We start from the raw sequence: 23786 nt of genomic DNA on the forward strand, positions 1-23786 counted from the left end.
GATTATCAGAAATCATTTCAAAGGGACACAGACACATTAGATTAACCTATGGATTAACTTCAGCAGCGTTTTTATCGTGTTAATGCCATTGAAGACCACTTTGGAGAGACTACAGAGCCAAGGTAAACATTTTAGCATTTTTAGCTACCTAGCGTCACCTGTTTTGATGTCCATTTAGGGTTTTGCTTATAACGTCGCAAATACGTATAATTCGGTGTCAATAGATTCTGTGTCACCTCACGATGTGAATCGATGTCTTGGATGTGGTGAAAAGATAAATAATAAGGTTTTGTGAGTGATTTTCGGTGCAGTAAGGTGTTAGCATTTTTCGCTCGTTGCTAATTCAGAGGCTCAGTGTTAGCATTGTGGGTTTTCTTTTGAAAGAAATTAATAAATGATCAGTTAGATGAGTTTCTTCCCGTTACATGGATATAAAACATTCATAGTTTTATTAAATGAACATGCCCTCAGACACTGTTTCCTGCAAGATGTTGCGGCAGTGCCCCGGTACCGGGGTCTCTCGGGCTTAACAGGTTAAGTATTAGATCGGTCACAACATTTGCAGAAACATGCAGGAACCAGCAGATGGCAGCAGAACCAAACAGTTGTTGGGGGGGGGCGGGTTCTCTGTGAACTGCACAGAGAACACCTCCAGTGCCGATTCTAGAGTCGGTGGGGGCCCTAGGCAAACATTCACTGGGGGCCCCTCGATCCAGCTTTTCATCACCACGCACAGCCGACAGCATGCTTAAAGGACCCATGTCATGCTTTTCCGGTTATTACCCGTCCCCTTGTGTGTTATGAAGGTTTTTATGCATGTAAACGGTGTGCAGAGTCACAAACCCTCAAAGTACACCCTGTAGGGAGTAAAACTCTAACACAGAAAATACCTCCCCAAAACGCCTCGTTGTAGATACGTCATTGTCCATTTGATTCTTCCATTTCGTTCCGGGTACGGCATGATGTCAAGCCGTACCCGGAACGAAATGGACCAATCCGTGGAGCCGTTACGTTACGTCCGCGGAGCCGTTACGTTAAGCCCCCGCTGATTGGTCCAAATTGACCAATTCACGGACTTCCTCACATCTGTGTGCAGGGAGCAGGCAGCTCAGCTGATTTCTCCTCCCTGGCTGCAGGCTGATAACAGACAGTTGGGATCGCGGCGAAATTCTCTCTGCAGACCCATTCTCACAGCGTTTATCAACCTTTTTCTTACTCAATATCAAGCCACACTTATTGTTTTTACTTCGGATGTGAGTTTGTGTGTGCTCAGGATGAGTTTGGCTGTGTATCGCTAACAAGGAAACAACACCTCCACGGAGCTCAGCGCGATTCACAACGTCCCGACCAATCAGAGCACACTGTGCTCACAGGGAGGGTGGGGGCTGGAGCTATTGGAGCTCCAACGAGCCGTTAAAGGCAGAGAGTGAAATTCAGTGAATACACGTAGTTTACAGAGATGCTGTATGAGAAACCAATGTGAGTTTGGAAAAATGCACAATATAAATCTATTCTAGTAGACCTCAACAATGGAATTATGATCAGTGGAAATGGCCATGACATGGGCCCTTTAAAGGTTAAATTAACATGTTCCAAATGGCTAACAATAGCATTTAATTTAAGTAAAGGTGAAAAAGCAGGGACTCACATGGCTGTAGACTGTTGTTTATTGAATATATTACATCATCATTACATTTTCATTATAGTAACAAAGGGTGAATGATTCACAACAAAATATTAAAACACAATAACAACAGTAAGTGGTGTAACATCACAATGCCTAACATACAGTACACCTCAAATCCTGTCAAATCTACTTTTTATGAGGATATGTTAAAAAAAAAGACATTTTAATATTGACTTTAAATATGCATGAAGAGGCAGCACATAATATGTGTTCTAACTTTAAATCTATTACATTTAACAGAATAGTAATATTTTCACATTTGAGGGAAATTCAAGCCAAATCTGAGTTAAATCAAGTATATAATATTGTTGTTGTGCTTTATGTTGATCTCTATCTATTCATATATCCCTTTAAATAATTATGATAGGAAACACAATCTAACATGGTCAACATATTCCTTTTATATTTCAGCAGCAGGACCCTTCTTCAGAAATCTTAACACGACTCCTTTGATTTGAGGCAGACCCAGGCCATAAACGATAGGGTTATTGAGGGGGGGAATGATCAGATACGCTAAAGACAAAATAGCTGTGATGCTTGGATTCAGTTGATCATTCTCAAATCGAGTCAGAGACAGCTCGCAGAATAGAGAGATGGAGTAGGTCAAAAAGGAGACGATGTGAGGCAGGCAGGTTTGTAACGCCTTTCCTCTGAATTCAGACGAGCTCCTCCTGCAGACCAGCAGAATCCTTAGATATGTGTACAGGACGAAGAACATGGGGATGAAGATGATGGTCACCGTGAGAAACAGACCAGTTATGTTGCTTGGAGTGGTATCCACACAGGAGAGCTGCACCACAGGCCAGTTAGAGCAGAAAATCCTGTTCAGTTTATTTCCACACAGCGGTAATTTAACAGTAAGATAGACACCAAAGCCAATAGTAAACACTGGGTAGAAAACAGCAACAAGCACAAGAACCTGCACCCATTTGAAGGTCATTTTACTGTGATAGTGTAAGGGAAGACAGATAGCAATGAATCTATCGTAGGCCATGATGGTGAGGATGGTCTGCTCACAGGAAGCATAGGTGTAAATAACATACACCTGAATAAAGCATAATGGACGTGAGACCAAATGAGAGTCAGAGAGGATGTCCTGCAGGAACCTGGGGAAGAATCCAGCTGAGCCAAACAGAGAGTTTACACACAGACAGCTGATGAAAATATACATGGGCTGATGCAGAGACTTCTCCAGGAACACTGCCAGAATAATGGCCATGTTAGCAGAGACTATAGTCACATAGATGAACAGACACAAGATGAAGAACAGGTATCTGAGGGGCCCAAAGTCTGCAAACAGAGTGAACTGAAAGTAGGGAGGGTTCAGGCTGCTGTTGCTCGTCATGTCTGCTCCAAAGAGAGGAACAATACAGGAACTGTAAATGAGATGATGTTAGCTACATTTCAGATATTAATACAAAATCAGCCTGCATGCAATCTCCAACAGTTGTATGTGACCATGTTAAATATAACATCTGGGAAAATCTCACCTCCACATACAGTAGTTCACAGACTTATTCAGGCTCTCTATATCTGCGAAGAAAGGGGGAATATAAATGCACAATAAGGGAAATGTTCAAAGGAAAATGTCGTAATTCAACACCTACAGTAATACAAAAACACAATAAGCGTGCGTGCATGTGAATTGCAACTTTCCTAACACTTGTACTTGACAATATTGAATTTAACTTCAGATAGCTGGAGAAGAGAAGCACACACATGAAGGGCAGGAAAAAAGTCTCATAAACTACATGAACCACCAAGATGGTAATTCGCATTGATTTAAACATTATTTCACACTCTTACACATTGCCTCCTTCATGTTTGCAAGTTGGCCTAAACAGAGAACACATTCATAGACAGAACAAGAGTTATAGAAAGGAGATGCAAGACTTAAGGAAAGGTCACAAGCAGACAATAATCAATATAATCTAATTTGAAGTAAGTCAAATATAAGTGAGAATATATTCTTTCCTTATGTTAAATACATATATATGCACAAATACTTGCATGCAGAAGCAGTATACACATGTATACAGTATGATTATCTACCTGTGTCAAGGTACTAACAATAAAACAACATATGTTACTCAATATTAATATATTAATATGAATACAAAATCAGCCTGCATGCATGCATGTGAATTGTAAAATCTCCTAGGGTTGTACGTGACAATATTGTGCTGGGAATATCTCACCTCCACATACACTACATGCAGCAAAGATCTGGCATGTCTCAGTTATTCAAACAGGAGTTCACAGACTTACTCACTTTCTATATCTGGATAAAAAGGAGGGAATATAAATGCAACATGTCCTAATTCAACACATACAATACTAAAAACCACAATAACCTGCATGCATGTGAATGGCAAACGCTCACAGTTGGACCTGACAATAGTAAATATAAATTCCAAGTAACTGAAGAAGTGATGTACACAAAATAAGACCTTCTCATAAACTACATGCACCACAATCCTGGCATTTCTCTGTTATTTAAACAGTATTTCACTCACATTTAAAATGTTTGTGTTTGCACCTAAAGCAAAAAGAGAGATGCATTCAAAGATCAACCGGTAAAGGAAAGGAGGGGAAGAAAAAAAGGCTAAACTTGCCCTAGCCAGCATATAGTATCATCACATTGAAGGATAATGTAAGTGACAATAATCCATAGCATATACACTATGTTAATCAATGCTTGCATAAGAATAACAGATTCAATGAATTCAACACTCTCAGTACATCAGCACATATAAATACACTCATACAGAATAATGATTGACTTACTGATTCCATGCGTGAAAGTGTGCTGTAGGAACATTCACATATCTTATACTTGTGTTCAGATCAGCACGATAACCTTGAAAGCATTCAATAGTCAGTAGTGTGTTTTACAATAGTTAGACAACTGAAACAACCATCAACAATTACGTTTAAGATTCAACGTGGGTACTAACAATAAAACAACGTATGTAACTCAGCATGTTAGTGAGAGCTTTGACATGATGAGAGGAAGCCTCCCCCCCTGTAATGATCCACTCTGAAGAAGCTGGACACTTTAGGTCTGTCTGCTGCTAGGATGCAAACGTTGCATCATGTTACTGAGGGGTGTGTGTGTGTGTGTGTGTGTGTGTGTGTGTGTGTGTGTGTGTGTGTGTGTGTGTGTGTGTGTGTGTGTGTGTGTGTGTGTGTGTGTGTGTGTGTGTGTGTGTGTGTGTGTGTGTGTGTGTGTGTGTGTGTGTGTGTGTGTGTGTGTGTGTGTGTGTGTGTGTGTCTCAGTAACATGATGCAATGTATTCAGATGACAGCAGTGTCCACAGATGCTGATGGAATGAGGGTCTCCCCCTCGATTAAAAATGGTCAATGAATCTGCAGAATATCTTCTTGAATGTTCCCGAGCTTTTGGTAAACATAGAGAAACTATGTATTTGTGGCCCTTAAAGAGACCAGAAGGTGTTCCAAAGACAGGAGGAACACGAGGCAGAGTTTTCTATATGCCTCTGGTTTGGTAGTTTCATTCAAATCAGAGCTTGGTCAGAAAGGAAAAGCTCTGAGCTTTAAAAGGGTCCACTTCCTGTTTGGTACAGATGATCACCGTGGGAGCAGTTTTGTATTGAAGTTAGTCTGTAACACTGCACAGCATTTCCAAGTGTGGTCATCTCAAACATCCCTAAAACTTCAAGTTGACCTTTCCACGATAACATGTGTGTGAGTTAATGATGATAAACCAACCAAATGAGTTGACATATCATCAACATGAGTAATAAAGAGCCTTAACGTTTACACTCTAAGGTCAAAGAGGTCAAGATGTGGTGACATCGTTATCAGAAATGACCTAAAGTGATGTACACTGTGTGTGTGTGTGTGTGTGTGTGTGTGTGTGTGTGTGTGTGTGTGTGTGTGTGTGTGTGTGTGTGTGTGTGTGTGTGTGTGTGTGTGTGTGTGTGTGTGTGTGTGTGTGTGTGTGTTTGCAACTAAGTAATATGATGCAATGTATTCAGATGACAGCAGTGTCCACAGAAGCTGATGTAATGAGGGTCTTCAGGGCCCCCCCCCCCGAAATCATTAATCAGCTAAATATTTTCTGTCTTACACATAAACGTTCAGCAAATACAAAAAAGTCTAGTTTTAGTTGCGTCTCTAGGTAAGACTAGAAAGTGTGTGTGTGTGTGTGTGTGTGTGTGTGTGTGTGTGTGTGTGTGTGTGTGTGTGTGTGCAATGTGTTCAGATCACAGCCGTGTCCACAGAAGCTGATGTAATGAGGGTCATTAGAGCCCCTCCCCCCCCTCTCCGGACTACAGCCAGTGTACATAGAGCTAATTATGACCCAGTGGTCACAGTGAGTCGCGCGGGGGGGGGGGGGGGGCTCTGTTGTCACGAACACAACACACACTCACCTGAGCTGCTGAGTAGCTGAGGTGATTATCTCAGTAATTGGTCCGAGGCGCTCAACAAAAAAGCTTTCTCCTTAGTCCTCTGAGGAGAGAAACTTTGGCCTGTTAGCAAACACATTAACAACAACTTTATAAGATCATTTAATATAAGAAATGGTTATATAATATACAGAGTAATACAAAATAATTTGATGTAACACTTTATAATAATTAACATAAATAATAATAAAGTGAGACTTAATGATGTTTTCTGTAATCCACTCAAACATCCAAAATCCATATTAAGGATTACGTTTTACTGTCTTTGTCTGTCACACACACACACACACACACACACACACACACGCACACACACACACACACATACACACACACACACACACACACACACACACACACACACACACACATACACACACACACACACACACACACACACACACACACACACACACACACACACACACACACACACACACACACACAGTTACATCACTTTAAGTAAACAAACTCCTCTAAAGTTAGCATTACATAACTCTTCATGAACATATTTAAACATGACATGTCAGAAAACTTGTAATGTAAAACATAACTGTGTTAATGTCCGTAATGAAGTGGGGGGGTTTCATGGTGATATCTGTTAGTTTATTGTTTACCCTATTCTCCTGTAGTGTGTACAACATGTATGAGTTTTACAATCCACCTCTCTCCTCCTCAGAAGTCTCCACATCAGTGTCCCTTACTCTGCATCATTCCTCTGCATATTGTGAGGCTTCTTACACACACAGACTGCCTATCATTTAAAAGCTTAACATATAATGTACCTGTCACATCCTCATGATGCTGATGGCAAACACTCTACCGATGCAATAGGGAATGTTCTGAATGCCTCATCAAATGGCCTTCATAAAGATCTCATTTGCATCAGAATCAGAAGTCCTTTATTTGTCCCGCATCGTGGAAATGTTCATGAACAGCAGATCGTGTAGGTAAGGTCAAGAAAAAAATAAAAGAATGGCTAAGTATGCACACGTTATTAATAACACAATAGGTCAAAAACAATATAACAGACATGTACGCCATGTTAATAAAAGTAGCAGTAGGAGGGTATATTGCACAAAGTATTGTATATTTTTAATCGGAGGATAAAAACCTCTTTATTGGTCACAAATACATGTAAAAAGCACACACAGTGAAATGTGGTCTCTGCTTTTAACCCATCCTAGTATAGCTATTGAGTGGGCCCTCTCCCAGCAGTAGCAGTCCACACTCCATTTTTAGATCTGTTCGGGGACTTGAACCGACAACCCTACGGCAGTTATTGCACATCAGAAGTCTGGTAGCTCTGTGTACAAATGTGCAAAATAATCTGAGGGTTGTCTGAAGATAAAAAAAAGTGAACTGTTGATGTATGCCACTGTGGTGCTGTTGTCGCTCCTGACCAGTACAGATGCCCACTGACCCACAGCCCCCCTCTCCCTCCTCACCAGTCCTGTGTTGCCCCAGCAAGCACAGACGATGAAAAGGAGCCAGACATGTCCAAGAGATAAAACTTAATGAAGGGGCCTGGTGTTGACCAAGATGCCGCCGTGCATATGTCCTCCACACTCACGCCGTTAAATAAGGCTGTTGACACAGCCATGGCTCGTGTAGAGTGTGGACGGACCCCCGTGGGGAAGGCTCTCCCCGCCTGTCCGTAGGCATGTGCAATGCACTCGCAAAGCCAGCCTGCCAGGCGTTTCTTGGACAGAGCTTTCCCGATCACCCCACCCCCGAAACACACAAACAGCTGTTCTGTGTGTCTAAGGGCAGCCGTGAGCTCCACATAACATGCTAGCGCACGCACCGGGCAGAGGAGGTGTAATTTAGCCTCCCTCGCCCCACTATGGGGGGGAGATTAAAACCCCCCAACTGAATAGCCCTCGACCTGAACGCACTCCTTAGGCTCTTGGGCACAAAGGAGGGGTTCGGTCTGAGTGTCGCCCCGCTCTGGTCACCCCGGATTATTAAACAACTCGGGTGCACCGATAAAGCGGTTAACTCGGACACTCTTTTGGCTGACGTTAAGGCAAGTAGCAATGCTGTCTTCCATGACAGTGCTTTCAGGGAGGAGAGCTCCAGAGGCTCAAATGGTCCTGTGACCAGAGCCTCGAGCACCAGCGGCAAGTCTCACTGCGGGGCGGAGGCGCGCACCACTGGGCGCAGCCTCCTGACCCCCTGGAAAAACCGCGACATTAGCGGCTGAGCAAAAACTGACCTGCCGCCAAATCCTTCATGGCAGGACGAGATGGCTGCTGCATACACTTTCACTGTGGAATGAGCAAGCCCTCTGTCCACCAACAACTGTAAGTACGACAACATAGATCCCAATTTACAAGATAGGGGCTCTATTCTCTGCTCCTCACACCATCGCAGGAATCCTAGCCACTTCGGCCTGTAACAGGCTGTGGTGGATCCCGCTCTAGCTGCCTGGATAGACTGAATAACACTGTCAGACAATCCACCCTGTCTCAGCCTGTCCCTCTCAGGAGCCACGCCTGGAGAGGACGGCCCAGAGTGGGTAACGCCCCGATTGCACCAGCCTCCTGAGAGATCGCCCCCCAACTTGGAGGGGCCAGAGCGCCCAGGGCTGGCCCACCTTCATCTGTGTCATCTCTGAGTACCACGGCGCCCTCACGCGATCCGGCTCTACCAGGATGATTGACAGACGTTCTCGCCTCACTCTCCCCAGGAGTGGGAGAATGAGACGCAACGGTGGAAAAGGCGTAAAGCAGCTTCTTTGGCCATGGCTCGTGTGCAACGCGTCTACCCCCAAAGGCGGGTCGTCGCTCAGAGCCATGGAGCACCACAGTGCGCAGTGGGTGTTGCGCCGGCTGGCGAACAGATCCGCTTCACCACCTCCGGGTGAAGCGCCCACTCGCCTGGCAGGGGTCCGCCCCTCGGCATGAGGTCGGCCCCCCTGTTCTCCAGACCCGGAATGTGGAGGGCTCTCAGAGATAACACCACCTCTGCAGCCCATAACCACAATTTCTCCGCTGTGGTCAACAAAGCGGCGGAGCGGACTCCGCCCTGTCTGTTGATATATGCCACTGTGGTGCTGTTGTCGCTCCTGACCATTACATGTTTTCCCTGGATTAAGGGTTTGAAATGTTGGAGGACTAATACTCCTGCCCGCAGCTCTAGGAGGTCGCTGTGCCGTGTCTCTGTTTGAGACCATCGCCCACCTATAGCTTTCCCCAGGCAAAACGCAAATACTTTCTGTGTTTCGGAGCAATCTCGACATGAAAGTAAGCGTCCCTCAGGTCGATGGTTGTAAACCAATCGCATGGCTGCACCAGTCCCAGTAACTGTTTTATAGTTAACATCTGGAATTTTCTGCGTGCAATGTGGAGATTCAGACTGTGAATCCAGAATGGGCCTGAATTCGCCTGTCCTTTTGGGCACCAGGAAGTACAGGGAATAATCCCCCCCCCCCTCTCTTATGCCTGTGAACGGAGGAGGAATGCTGCAAAACTGGAGTGATAACTCAGTCTCGGCGTCCTGTCCATCCACTCCGTTAACACGCAGCTGCGTTTGCATTCCCATAACACTGTGTTAGGGGATGTGCAATCAACTGTGGGGCCCCAGCAATAAAGCTGTGGTACTCTCTGGTGACCCGTCCCGCCGCAAAACTCCCTGTGAAGGGAAGCTCTGCCCATGGGGGGTCGACACAGAAAAGGGCCGACTCTCCACTGAGGTCCTTGAACGCGCCGCGGCGCACTCCCGTGGGAGCGCGTGCTCCGCCATGATGTTTTCACCCAAACAGTGAAAAAACATCAAGCGGAGTTCTTACACTTGCCGTTAATTGTTTCCCAACCCCGCTACGCCGGCCATAATGTCCCTGTACCTGCATAGCGCGGTTTATCACTCTCACCCGCGCATGCGCACTAGCTGCCTCCTTTACTGGAGTTACAACCTGGGCAGCGAGTGGGGAAACTGTACTGTCAACATTACGTGGCCGTGTGGGTGTGTGGAAAGAAGAGACACTCAAACTGGAATACAATTTATCTTTTCTTATTTGAGAAAGATGCCATTGCAACCAAAGGGTCAAACAGGGAGGAGGCGGGATTCGCCCCCGCGTCCTGGCCGGAGAAATCACCTCTTCTCCGCCGGGACGCTTCCCTCCGCTGTGGTCAACAAAGCGGCGGGGCGGACTCCGCCCTGCCTGTTGATATATGCCAACCCAGTCTCACGGCATTTCGTGTTATAGTCACGAAATTAATTTAATCTATTGATTCGTGTTCACCAACACGATTTTCGCATTTTTTTCGTGTCACACAGAACGATTTTAAATGCAATGTATTTCTATTGGTAGTATGTTTCGTGCCTGCAACACGTATTTTTGTCCGGTCGGGTCTTGGAATACCAGAAGCTGTGTGGTTCATAAAAACATGTTCTTACTCAATATCTTACCCTAAGCCTAACCCTATCCCTTTTATTTTAAATTGTATAATGTCGGAGTTTTTTTGCCGTCAGTGAGGAAAAGAAATGGCTCAGAGCCTCAGAATACTGACATCTGTATTTTTTGTCATCTTTTTTTCCTTCTAATTTATTATTATTTGGTGCAGGCACGAAACACACTACCAATATAAATACATTACTTCTAAAATCGTTCTGTGTCAGAATACTGAAATCTGTATTCTTTCAAATCTGTTTTTCCTTCTAATTTGTTATGATTTACATTGCTTTTAAAATCGTTCTGTGTGACACGGAAAAAATGGCGAAATCGTGTTGGTGAACACGAATCAATAGATTAATTTCGTGACTATAACACGAAATGCCGTGAGACTGTGTTGTATATGCACTGTGGTGCTGTTGTCGCTCCTGACCATTACATGTCTCCCCTGAATTTAAGGATTTGACATGCTGGAGGACCAACACTACTGTCCGTAGCTCTAGGAGGTTGCTGTGCCATGTCTCTGTTAGAGACCATCGCCCACCTATAGCTTTCCCCAGGCAAAAAACGCAAATACTTTCTGTGTTTTGGAGCAATCTTGACATGAAAGTAAGCGTCCCTCAGGTCGATGGTTGTAAACCAATCGCCTGGCTGCACCAGTCCCAGTAACTGTTTACAGTTAACATCCGGAATTTTCTGCGTGCAATGTGGAGATTCAGACTGTGAATCCAGAACGGGTCTGAATTCACCTGTCCTTTTGGAAACCAGGAAGTACAGGGAATAATGCCTCTCTGTCTTGCGTGCACACAGCAGACACTGCCTGTTTTTGCACCAAGGCCTGAACCTCTGCTGAGAGAAAACCTATCTCCCTCGGGATGATAGCTTTGCCTCTCTTATGCCTGTGAACGGAGGAGGGATGCTGCAAAACTGGAGTAATAACTCAGTCTCAGCATCCTGTTCATCCACTCCGCTAACACGTAGCTGCGCCTCCATTCCCCATAACACTGTGATAGGGGATGTGCAACCAGCTGTGGGGCCCCAGCGATAAAGCTGTGGTACTCTCTGGTGACCCGTCACTAGCTACTTGCACTGCATGGGAAATACTCAGCTGTGCAAACAAATTGTTTGATTTTACCAAAATAAAATGTTTGAATGCAAAAAAGGTTCTCCTGAAAACTCCAGCATGTTTCCACTGTTTCCTAGAATCTGTAGCAGCAGCTGGTTTAGGACGGTCTTCATTTCCTTTGGACTCAATATAAAGTTTTCATTTGTAAATTCAGCTGTGTGCTTCGTGTTTTGTCAAACCAGGGTTAGAGGTGGTAGGATTTATTCACTTTGTCACTATTTTTCTCCTTAATGACCCGAAAAAAGGGGTTGAATCTTAGACAAAGGAGTCAAAACATTACTGGGATTTCTTTATTTACCTGCTTATAAAGATGTACAATTAGCAAAACTATTTTAGGTGAAATTAAGTCATAAGAAATATTTTTACAGACTTCAGACAAAGACTACATTTTAAGAAAGGAGAATAATTAAAAATGTGTGGATTGTTTTGTCAAACCAGGGATAAAGGTTGTATAATTTATTCACTTTTTCACAATTTTTCTCCTTAATGACCCGAAAAAAAGGAGTTGAATCTTAGAAAATGAAGTCAAAGCCTAACTGGGATTTATTCGATTACCTGCTTATAAACATGTACAATTAGCGAGAGCATTTAAAAGGTCAAATGTCACTTGTTTTGCATCAATCTTGATACAGGGTACTGATTACATGTTATAGTTTGGATTCCCAAAAAAATGACATTCCCACAACAAATGACCATATCTTCACTTCTAAAAGGGGTAAATTCATAATCTTTTTTCTCAAAGCAATGATACATCTGTGAGTTGGACGTCCAAAATAAAATAATTACTTATAGTGAAAACCACCCTTGAATGATGGGATGGTAGACTAAAAGCTTTAGGAATCCAAACTATAACATATAAGTACCCTGTATCAAGATTGATGCAAAACAAGTGACATTTGACCTTTTTAGAGAGATTTTGAAAAAAAAAAACACTTCTGGGGTCATTTGGGTGCATTTTCCATATCTCTGGAACCCATCGGTCGATTTTGATGATTGACATCTCTTTTTAACCGTTAGAGCCAATAGAATCGAGGGGAAGTTCCTAAAATCCATCTAAACATTACCCATTGGTGAATGAGTGATGCGTAGCCAGAATGCCCAAAACATTAGTTGTGATGTCTGTGTTTGCTTCCCCTGCCGCGAGTTCTGATCGCTCAGAGATGATACTGATATTTCTGGAATCTGTGGAATCTCAGTTTGCTAATCGCTGGATTGGATGTGCAGTTACGACAAGTAATAAGGGTATTTATACCGTGAGTTCTGTGCTAAGTGCGTTAGCATTTTTCCGCTCAGGGCTAATTTAGATGCGTCTTGTGAGACTTGTGCTTTGTTTCGGTGAAAATGGTTCATATCTTCAGTTAGCTGAGTTTCTAACCGTTAAGTGAGTATGACACATTCATAGGTTTTTAAATATTAAGAAGCCCTGAGACACAGTTTCGTGAAAAAACTACCCGCCAGACCCGGATTAGGGTCCTCTCGGGCTTAACAGGTTAAATGCTCTCGCTAATTGTACATATTTAAAAGCAGGTAAACGAATAAATCCCAGTTAGGCTTTGACTTCATTTTCTAAGATTCAACTCCTTTTTTTCGGGTCATTAAAGAGCAACTTGCAGGTTTTTTTTTTTACTACATTTATTCTTAACCTTGCCTGAAAATTACAATTAAAAAAGTTAATGCAGGATTTGATATGTTTTGCGAGACATAAGGGCAAGAATTCAGAGGGAAAGGAGCCGTTTTGAGCTCTGCTACTAAAAACTGCTTTTTTTTAACGTCATACGTCAAACGCGTCATATTACGTCACATGGGGGAGCAACTTTCTCGGACTCCTTCTCTGCCCAATCCGCGGTAGTAGTTTGTAGTTGGTTTGAGCGGTTGTGATTTAGTGAGCTGGTATTTTTTCGGTAATTTTACATTGCATTTCACCATTTGTAATCATGGTGAGCTATTGTGTTTGTGCAGGTTGCACAAACTCCAGCCTGTCAGGGCATCGAGTCCACAGTTTCCCTAACAGGAAAAGGACCGGAGCTAGCTTTCGTTCCTGGGTGCGTTGTGCGAGGTGCATCCACCTCCCTGCAGCACATACTCTCCACAGCTGAAGCCTATCAAACAAAACGCATATCAGGAAACCGTATTACATCTCTCTCCCCCAGGGGCGGATCTACGGGGGGGCAAGGGGGGGCAGTTGCACTGTCGAGCCTTGCCCCCCCAGCTGCCCCCCTAACTTTTGTGTCCCTAAAGCTGTACTTGTAGCAACAAACCTACACTATGTCCACAAGATTCTCAAGCAACGAAACAAGCAGTAGGCCAACATTAATTAAGTGAATCATTTTAAATATCATTTTAGGCCCGTTAAAAACGTAGCTACGGCCCTGCATTAAACTGCGGAGCGGCGTTCACAGACCGCGGCTCACACCGCTGCAGAGAGACCGAGCTGTCCCCGCATCTGGCCAACTTGAGGCCCCACGCAAAGTTATATGATGAGTAGGGTTGGGAACCGAAACTCGGTTCCAGATGAGAACCGATAAGAAAATGCCGGGTACCGGGTACCCATACAAAATACACAATTTCGGTTCTGCTTAACGGTTCCTAAACGTGGTAGACCCTGTGTTCCACCGGGTCCGTCTGCGCCGCGGTGACCCGGTGGAATACAGGGTAAGGGCGGACTGGCCATCTGTGTGTTCTGGAGAATCACAGAACGGCCGGTCGTCAGCGGGCCGTTGACGGCCGGCTCGGTACGCTGACGGCCGGCACCGCTCTTAATTTTTTTAAACAGCATCATGTAAGTTGCGCTGACAGGCGCCAGAGGTCCACAGACGGTCCCGTAGACAGTTCACGAGCTCAGTCACTTCATAACACCAAAGATGGATGGCACACTAATTGCGCTGCATAAGCGCATACGTGCGCATTTACATTGTTATGAGGCTCCCTCCGCCAGGTGAGGCCCCCTCCGCCAGGTGAGGCCCCACGCAGTCTGCGTGATCGGCCTGTAGGGAGGGGCGGCCCTGCCCTAACGTGTAAACTTATACACACATTTGTACCAGTGCTTTTCACAAGTACACTCTTGCAGGCCAGAGGAGCTGGAGTGAGTCAACAACAACAACAACAACAACAACAACAACAACAACACAAAAGACATATCTGAAGTGATCAGGACGAACAGAAAGAGGAAAGGAAAAGAGAGATGAAGAGACCAGGAGGGTCAGAGCAGGAGGAAGAGGAGGAGATGAAGAGACCAAGAGGGTCAGAGCAGGAGGAAGAGGAGGAGATGAAGAGACCAGGAGGGTCAGAGCAGGAGGAAGAGGAGGAGATGAAGAGACCAGGAGGGTCAGAGCAGGAGGAAGAGGAGGAGATGAAGAGACCAGGAGGGTCAGAGCAGGAGGAAGAGGAGGAGATGAAGAGACCAGGAGGGTCAGAGCAGGAGGAAGAGGAGGAGATGAAGATACCAGGAGGGTCAGAGCAGGAGGAAGAGGAGGAGATGAAGACATTAGTGAAGAAGAAGAAATGTATGTGAGGAATAAAGCTGAAGTGTCAGAAAGAGGGCCAGAGGCAGGGATCAGGAGGCAGAGGAGACTCCAGCTGGACCACATGGTATGTTCTTATTCTCCTCACATATTCCTTTACAGCAGCACAATCTAGCAGCTCTTAGTATTGACACATATGTATTGAAATGTGTTGCTGCACAGGTCACCTTTAACTCTCTGAAGAGATGGGTGATGTAATTTGTGTACTTAAGTATAACTAAGTACTTTGACTGTACTTACAGTAAACAGAGTTCTAGGGTATCACGAGTACTTCCTGCTGTTTTATACGATATGTTAGTTTGTTTGTCTAAGTGAACACCTTGTTTCTCTTGTGCATTAAGAACACTTGTGTTAGGGCATGATTTAACAATAAATAGGTTATATATATATACAAAATACCACGTACTGTCCGCCCCCCCTTTGCCACCCCATGTAAAATGTTCTAGAACCGCCACTGTTTAGCAGCCAGGTATATATTGCACAGTTTTTAACGGCATATATATATATATATACAGGGTTGGGTGAAGTGTTTTGCCCAAAATACCAAAATGCCTCATCTGCACTTTTCCCCTAAAAATGAATTTTAATCAATACTTTTAGATGTAAATGGTTTATTGTATCATTACTATGGGTCTCTGAAACAATCAGACTTTTACCACACTGTTATCAGACTTTTAGCAGACTTTTAGCAGACTTTTAGCACTCTTTTCCCAGCTGAAACGACTTTAAATCATCAGTGTCACTATTGTGGGGATGTAGGAATGTACCTGTGCCTGGTGTGGAGCCTCCCCGCACTTTAAATCAATTGATTTGCTTTTATTGATCGTATTTTCTACTGTGAATGCACTGTGCTCATGTTGGGTGATGCGCTCCCTGGAGCCCTCCTGTGGGGAAACTTGGAACTTCACTTAAATCACTTGTTGCTTTTTAAGCCATTTAAAATAGTTTTCTCACTTTTAAAATACTTTCTGCCCTAGAATTATTTTTAATCAGTATTACCATTATTTAGGGGCTGCATGAACACGTATTTGAGCATCCCTGCACACTTTCCTTCTATTTAAAACACTTTTCAGTGAGGTGCTGCAGCCTGCTTCTCTCCTGTTTCTCTGCCCCTATTGAAAACACTTTTCCTCCTTCCAACTTGCTAGAGGTGAAATCTCTATTTCAGCCCTGATTTTGGCACATCTTGTAAATTAGTTAAATGTAGCTTTGTGTTTTTATTTAAAGGTAGGGTAGGTAAGTTTGAGAAACCGGCTCGAGATACACTTGTTGTTATATTCCATGGAAGGCTCTTAACATCCCGATAGCAATGAATATCTTAAGGGCTTTGACAAAAAATCCATAAAAAATGTAATCTGTGGAAGCTGTAATACTGTAAAAAGCACGACCAATCATCTGAGCCGGCCCGGCTAAAATAACTGGATGGCCTACCTGCCTGTCAGCCTTCCATCTGTGCACAAACTTATCTCGTGCCCTCATTGGTCATGTGCGCGTTCGTGTGTGTTGGAGGAGGGGCTCTGTAAGGAAGTGGCAGATTTTCTCCGGTTGTGTATTTTCAAATTCTAGCGCACTCGAGCTGGTTTCTCAAACTTACCTACCCTACCTTTAAGTCGCTGTTCATTGTTTTCTATATAAAGCAGATTGAATGATATCCTATGGACGCTGATGTGTGGATGTTGTGTCGTCTTTTGATAACTTTGTTGAGCTTGTTTTTAGCTGCATGTCTTTTTCTATATTACTGAACATAGTGTGTGCTGGTTCAGCTGGTGAGGCTGGTTATGAAACAGAGGGAGGAGGTGCAGACAGGTGAGGGAAGGTGAAAGTATGAAGTCAGACTGCCAGACGCCATTTTACAGCTCGACACGAGGAGGAGAACAACAGGGTGAGTGTTAACACCAGGATCTGCTTTCTAACACATTCATTATTTACTCTGTTTTACTGGATGCCAGAAAATAACTTCTTGGTTAAAAATCTGCGTCCTAGAGTCCAGTGAGACTTCTGCAAGTGTTGTACACTTTTATTATTTCCTGTTTTCTGATTCATCAGAGTTACATAACATGTGACAGCCCAGCACAGTCAAAATGGAGAGCGGCCTGAAGTGTGTGTGTGTGTGTGTGTGTGTGTGTGTGTGTGTGTGTGTGTGTGTGTGTGTGTGTGTGTGTGTGTGTGTGTGTGTGTGTGTGTGTGTGTGTGTGTGTGTGTGTGTGTGTGTGTGTGTGTGTGTGTGTGTGTGTGTGTGTGTGTGTGTGTCCTCCTCCAGTCTTCAGTAATGACCCTGGACCTAAAAAACAAATATGTAAAACGTTTCACACTCAAATGAATTTTAACAACAGAAACCCACAATCACGACTCAACAACTCTAAACATCTTTAATAAGGTGAACAGTCATAGATCAAAAGCTGCTCTTTAAATAAACTAATGATGTTTAAACATGTGTTGTTTCCACAGACAGAGAGCAGAGTCTACGGTCTCCATGTGGTCTCTGAAGAGTGACCGGTCTAAAGACTGGCTTCCTCTAAACTTCAGTGATGAACCTGGACCCTCAGACACAAAGTAAGAGTCTCTCCTATAAACTTTTTATTTTTTTATTTAACCTTTATTTAACCAGATAAAAACATTGAGATAAAATCTCATTTTCAATGCTGACCTGGCCAAGAAGGCAGCAACGTTACACATAACACAAACATATAAAATACAGAGAACATAACTAAGAAAACAAAAGACGAAAAAGCAGTCACTACATTGTGCACATTAGGACAGTAAGAAAAGTACACTACCTGTTACTGCAAGAGCAGCTGGTGGTGAGGACTTCAGACAACTTCAATTTAAAACATGATATTGAGACAAGTGCCATCAGTTTAAGGCGTGATTGAAGGTCATTCCAAGACCAAGGACCATAATAAGAAAGACTCCTTTTTCCAGCCTCAGTCCGCACAGCAGGTACCTGGAACCGTATCCAGGCACTGGATCTGAGGTTGTAAGAGTCACAAACTGGGGCAAATCTGGCACATATGTACAGTGGAAGCTTACCTAAAATGGCTTTATACATTAATAAAAACCAGTGCTGCATCCTACGCATAGTAAGTGAGGACCATCCAGTTAGGCTATACAGTGTGCAATGATGAGTCCTATAGGGTGCATTTGATATGTAACGCAGTGCAGCATGGTAGAGTGGGTCAAGTTTGGCCAAAACAGTGGGACAGGCAAATCTATAAATGATATCACCGTAGTCCAGCTGGGACAGGAATAAGCCAGAGACCAACCTTTTACGGGATGAAATTGAAAAACAACATTTAAGTCTGTAAAGGAAGCCAAGAGTGAATTTCAATTTCTTTGTTAAAACTTCAATATGGTGTTTAAAGTTCAGATTACTGTCCAACCAAAAGCCCAGATATTTGTAGGTATCAACAAACTCAACAGAAACGCCATCAAGGGAGTCAATGGAGAGGCAAGAGGAGGACGCTGACTTGGGAGCAAAAAGCATTGCTTTGGTTTTCTTACTGTTCAATAGCAGTTTGGAATCAAGGAGTGCATGCTGCAGCGTGATACAATCTGATTTTAAATTGGAAACGGCCATATCCAGAGAAGGAGCACATGAGTATACAATAGTGTCATCAGCATACATATGATAGGTAGAAAATTGCATCTGATTACAAATATTGTTTACATATAATAAAAAGAGCAAGGGCCCCAAAATAGAGCCCTGTGGAACTCCCTTCTCCAAGGTGACAGGGTCAGAGACAGTACTACCCAACCTGACGCATTGAGTACGGTCGGTTAGATAACTCTGAAACCAGCAAATGGCATTGTGACCGAAACGAGACACCAACATAACATTAGACATAATGTGGTGATCTACAGTGTCAAATGCTTTGGCTAGGTCAATAAACAATGCAACACAAACTGATTTCTTATCCAAAGCAGCCTTAATATCGTCTAAGACTTTCAGACTGGCAGTCACAGTACTGTGCTTTGATCTGAATCCAGATTGCATAGGGTTAAGGATGTTGTGTGAATTTAAAAAAAGTTTTAGCTGAGTAGAAACAAGGGACTCAAGAATCTTTGATAACACAGAAAGATTTGAGATAGGACGATAGTTATTCAACTCCGTGGGATCACCAGCTTTCAAGAGGGGCGATACCAGAGCTTGCTTCCACACAGCTGGCAGTGTGTGAGTCGACAGGGAGAGATTAAAAATATCAGTTACTGGTTGTGCTATCATCTGAGCTGCAATTTTTAAAAAGAACGGGTCAAGGCCGTCAGGCCCGGCAGACTTTTTAGGATCAATCGAGTGCAAACCCTGTAAGACTTCAGAGACCGAGAAATAAGCAAAATCAAAAACAGGGGAGTTCATCTCTTGACTATGGCTGTGAGTACGACCATTTAGAGAGTCATGACTTTGCTCATCAAAAATGTGACCAGCCTTTTCGAAGTGAGCATTAAAGGCATTAGACATACCATCTGAATCTGAAATAAAAGAATCACTGACCTTCAGTTTTTGTGGGAAACTAGAAACCTTCTTGTTCTGAAGTGATTTAATTGTTTTCCAGAACCTAGAATGGTCATTAAAACAATCAGTGGTTAAGCTCAGATAGTAATCAGCTTTAGCTTTTTTAATAAGGGCAGAACATTTATTTCTGAGGACACGAAAAAGAAGCCAGTCATCACTAGTGTTAGACTTTCTAGCTAAGGACCATTGCTTATTTCGATCATGAATGAGATCAGATAGTTCTCTAGTAAACCATGGAGTGTTCCTATTCTTAACTCTGAATTTTCTAAGGGGGGCATGTCTATTAATAATCGATAAAAAGTGATCAATAAAAAATTGGGCGGCAACATCAACAGATGGAATTAACACTGTGAAGTGCCATTTAACCTCCGCCAGATCGTGTAGGAAAGCCTGCTCAGAGAAGTGCAGCGCCTGAGCACAATAAGGCCCTTGGCTTTGGGCAACTTAGTGCTCCTAACGCAAGCGATAGTGCAATGGTCACTGATATCATTAGGAAAAACACCAACAGACACATACTTACGAGCTGCATTTGTTAGAATGACATCTATAAGGGTATCGTTATTGGGTTTGGCAGGGTTTATTCTAGTGGGACTATCAATAAGCTGAGTTAAATTCAAAGAATCACAAACCTGCTTAAACTGTGAAGATTTATCACTTAACCAGTCCCAATTTAAATCACCCAATAAAATGATTTCAGAAGAAAACTTAGACAACAATTCAGTAAGGCTAGTAGTTGCATCCATGATGGCCGATGGAGGCCTATAACAGCCAATAACAGTGAGAGGAGCATTTGCTATAGTTATTTGGACTGCTAGCAACTCAAATTGCCTTGGAATTGAAATTGAGTGAAGGACAGAGCACTGTAGTTTCTCAGCAGTGTATATTGCAACACCACCAGCTCTGCCCTTACGATCCGCTCTGAATACATTATATCCATCAATGTGAATAACAGTGTCAGTGACAGACGGTTTTAACCAGGTTTCAGAAACTACAACAATATCAGGCTTAGCAACTAAAAACCAGGTCTTGAAAACATCTAATTTGGGCACTAGGCTTCTAGCATTAACATGCAGAAAACCCAATCCTTGCCTACAGCTAAAGTCATTCGGAGTTGGCAAATGATGCAAGGAATCAGAGAAACACTCAGGACCAGGGTTAATGTTAACGTTACCAGAGAGTAATAGCAGTAACAATATTAACAGTCTTGGAGATGATTTTTTCACATGGGCTCTGGACGCGTCACTCCTCAGAGGGGCAGGGCTGCTCCGATCCTTCGATATTAGCGAGTCCAGAGTCAAAAGGGCATACGGGAGAGCGCATTTCGTGCCATGAAACGTCAGCTTTTGGTAAAAACTATCCGATGGAGTCAGCGCTCCAGAGGTTCCACCATCCGAATGTCCGAAGTGAACAAAGGCATCGCTGGGAGGCAATCCGTCAGTTTTGCCGACATGCGGGCTGACAATTAATCCCAGGAAAAAAGCGAACACAAGGGTAGCTTTAGGCAACATTGTGCTGCAACACACCCAATTCAGGATCCGCAGCTCAGGTCCCAGCAGCTCAGGTCGATCAGCAGCTCAGGTCGACCAGCCCCCGACAGCACGGCAGGACAGACAGCAATCCAGAGTCCGAAAGAGCGACAGCTCAGGCAGAGAGCAAACAATCCAGTCACAGCGAGGCACCGGCACAAAACGACGCAAAACAGCCCAAAAACGTTTAAAAGCTTGTAAAACGTTTTTAAAAGCGCAGCAGACCAATTTAAAAACAGGTCTAAAAAGCTAAATAAAAATTATAAAATGTCAGTATGCACAAGAGGTAGTTAATGCCAAAAAAGCTACGAGAATGAGACTAACAGAGACAGAAACAAATCAACGTGCTGCCATCTTGGAACACACACCTGGGTGCATTCAACCTCAATTCGAGGTTCTGAAAGCTTCTGAAACTGACCTGAAGAGGATCCAGTTTTGATGTAATCTAATATACAGGGTTCGTACGGGTGCTAGAAATCCTTGAAAATGCTTGAAATTGTACGAGGTGTTTTCAAGGTTTGAAAAGTGCTTGAATTTGGGATAAAGTGCTTGAAATTGTAAATGCTTTACTTCGATTTTTAGATTAAAAGAAAAGAAAGAAGTCGGAGCGCGCTTAATTGCTTCGCTTTTACATAAAACAGCTCCGCCCCGGCCTTCCCGCGTTATGCGCGTGACCTGCAAGTGTTTTTGTTACGTGTGTGACCTGGGCATTCTGATGAGAGTGATAGATGACAGTATGCTAGGAGGTTGCAGTTTCAACGAGCGTTGGCTAGCAGAAGACAAATACAAGCCATGGCTAAGACGAGGGTCAAGCCCACGAGTAGCCTCCTGCAAAGTTTGCAAAAAATAACGATGCGAGAGTCTGCGCTGACGAGCCATATGAAAGGTACGCCGTAGTAGAGCATTTTAGATTAGGCTAACGTTGCATGTTACGTTTGTTCAAGCTAACGTTAGCAAGCTGAATAGCGAACTCGATGAGGGATAATAATAATTGCAGGGGACAATCATTTCAGAGGAGCGTACCTATGTTATGTGCGTTACAGTCGCCATCCTGTGGTGTTCAGAGGATGAAGCACTCACTGTTGTAATTCAACCCAGTCTCACGGCATTTCGTGTTATAGTCACGAAATATAATCTATTGATTCGACACAGAGCGATTTTAAAAGCAATGTATTTCTACTGGTAGTATGTTTCGTGCCTAAACCAAATGTGACTTGCTCTATCGAAATCAGTCACATTGACCCGAAGACACATTTTCGTTTGTATTACTGGTCTGGGGGAAGCTCGCGAGTGTGTTTGTGTGTATTGTGTTTGTGTACCGGGGAAACACTCACAAGAAACACCGGCTGTTGTTATGCCTGCTGTGACGTTAAGTTACTCCGTTCTCCGCTTGTAATTATGCCGTTACAAGCTTCAAAGCTGTATTTATCATCTGAATTTGCCGAAACAAGTTTAATATTCTGAAAGCCAATTCTTTGTTTATTTGAAAACAGATGAAAACAAACTGTCCCGGACCCTGCCGTGTTATCTATGATTACTATACGCCTTTACTTCATAATTTCAGCGGAGGGAGGGGGAGCGGCGCTGAGGAAGAGCAGAGTGCGAGTTGAGAGGTGCCTCTTCTTCCCTTTACAAGCTTCAAAAATGTATTTATCATGAGATTTTGGCAATAACAGTTTCATATTCTGAAAGCCAAGACTTTGTTTATTTAAAATCAAACAAAACACCCGAACCCTGAAAAACTAGTTTTTTTACACAAATCCACGTTTATTTTTTCAATGAGCCGTTGCGACTTTTGACTGATTTCGATAGAGCGGGTCACAAATAATAACAAATTAGAAGGAAAAATAAATATACAGATTTCAGAATTCTGAGGCTCTGAGCCCCATTTATTTTCCTCACAGACGGCAAAAAGAGCCCGACATTATACGATTAAAAATAAAAACAATAATCGTGGCTTGATATTGAGTAAGAACATGTTTTTTTTAACCACACAGCTTCTGGTCTTCCAAGACCCGACTGGACAAAAAGACGCAGGCACGAAACATACTACCAATAGAAATACAAGCCGCGTTCACACCGGAGTACTTTTCCCCGTACTTTTCGCGTTTAGTTCCGTTAGTACCCCTTGTGTCGCGTTCACACCAAAAAGAGTACTTCAAGCCGGGAACTTTTACCCCCATTTTTAGTGCCTGCTGAGAGATGGTACTTTCCTGGGGTAAAAAAGTGCCGCAGTTCTGATTGGCTGGGCGAATTGCAAACCACGCCCCGTAAAACGATAGTTACGGCTGTAACTACGGTTCTATGAGTCCCGGATGACCGCCAGAGGCGGTGCTTTAGCACTGGATATATCCATCGCGCGCATGCGCAGCTCGAGTACCAATAACAACAAAGTCACCTGTGACCCACGTGACACCGGCTATCTCAGCCGGTGTCGTCAGAGGATCTGTTCCCAGAATCTTCTCGCGAGCACACAAGAGTTCTGAGTGACAGGAAACTCTGGCGGTCATCCGGGACTCATAGAACCGTAGTTACAGCCGTAACTATCGTTCTATTTCGTCCCTACTGACCGCCAGAGGCGTTGCTT

The 23786-nt window shown here is 43.6% G+C and overlaps 1 protein-coding gene across 1 annotated transcript; it reads right to left on the reverse strand.

Annotated features, from left to right (window-relative positions):
* Positions 1–2087: 2087 nt before the first annotated feature.
* LOC117476974 (olfactory receptor 51L1-like) lies at positions 2088–3032 on the reverse strand. Its single transcript, XM_034123660.1, has one exon. It carries the CDS (start codon positions 3030–3032, stop codon positions 2088–2090), a length of 945 nt encoding a protein of 314 aa, XP_033979551.1.
* Positions 3033–23786: the final 20754 nt, after the last annotated feature.

This window comes from Trematomus bernacchii, unplaced genomic scaffold (genome assembly GCF_902827165.1).
Source record: "Trematomus bernacchii unplaced genomic scaffold, fTreBer1.1, whole genome shotgun sequence".
NCBI lineage: Eukaryota > Metazoa > Chordata > Actinopteri > Perciformes > Nototheniidae > Trematomus > Trematomus bernacchii.

What these genes read in the sequence shown, in the direction of transcription:
- LOC117476974 (XM_034123660.1), bottom strand. Translation starts at nt 3,032, where the DNA reads ATGACGAGCAACAGCAGCCTGAACCCTCCCTACTTTCAGTTCACTCTG.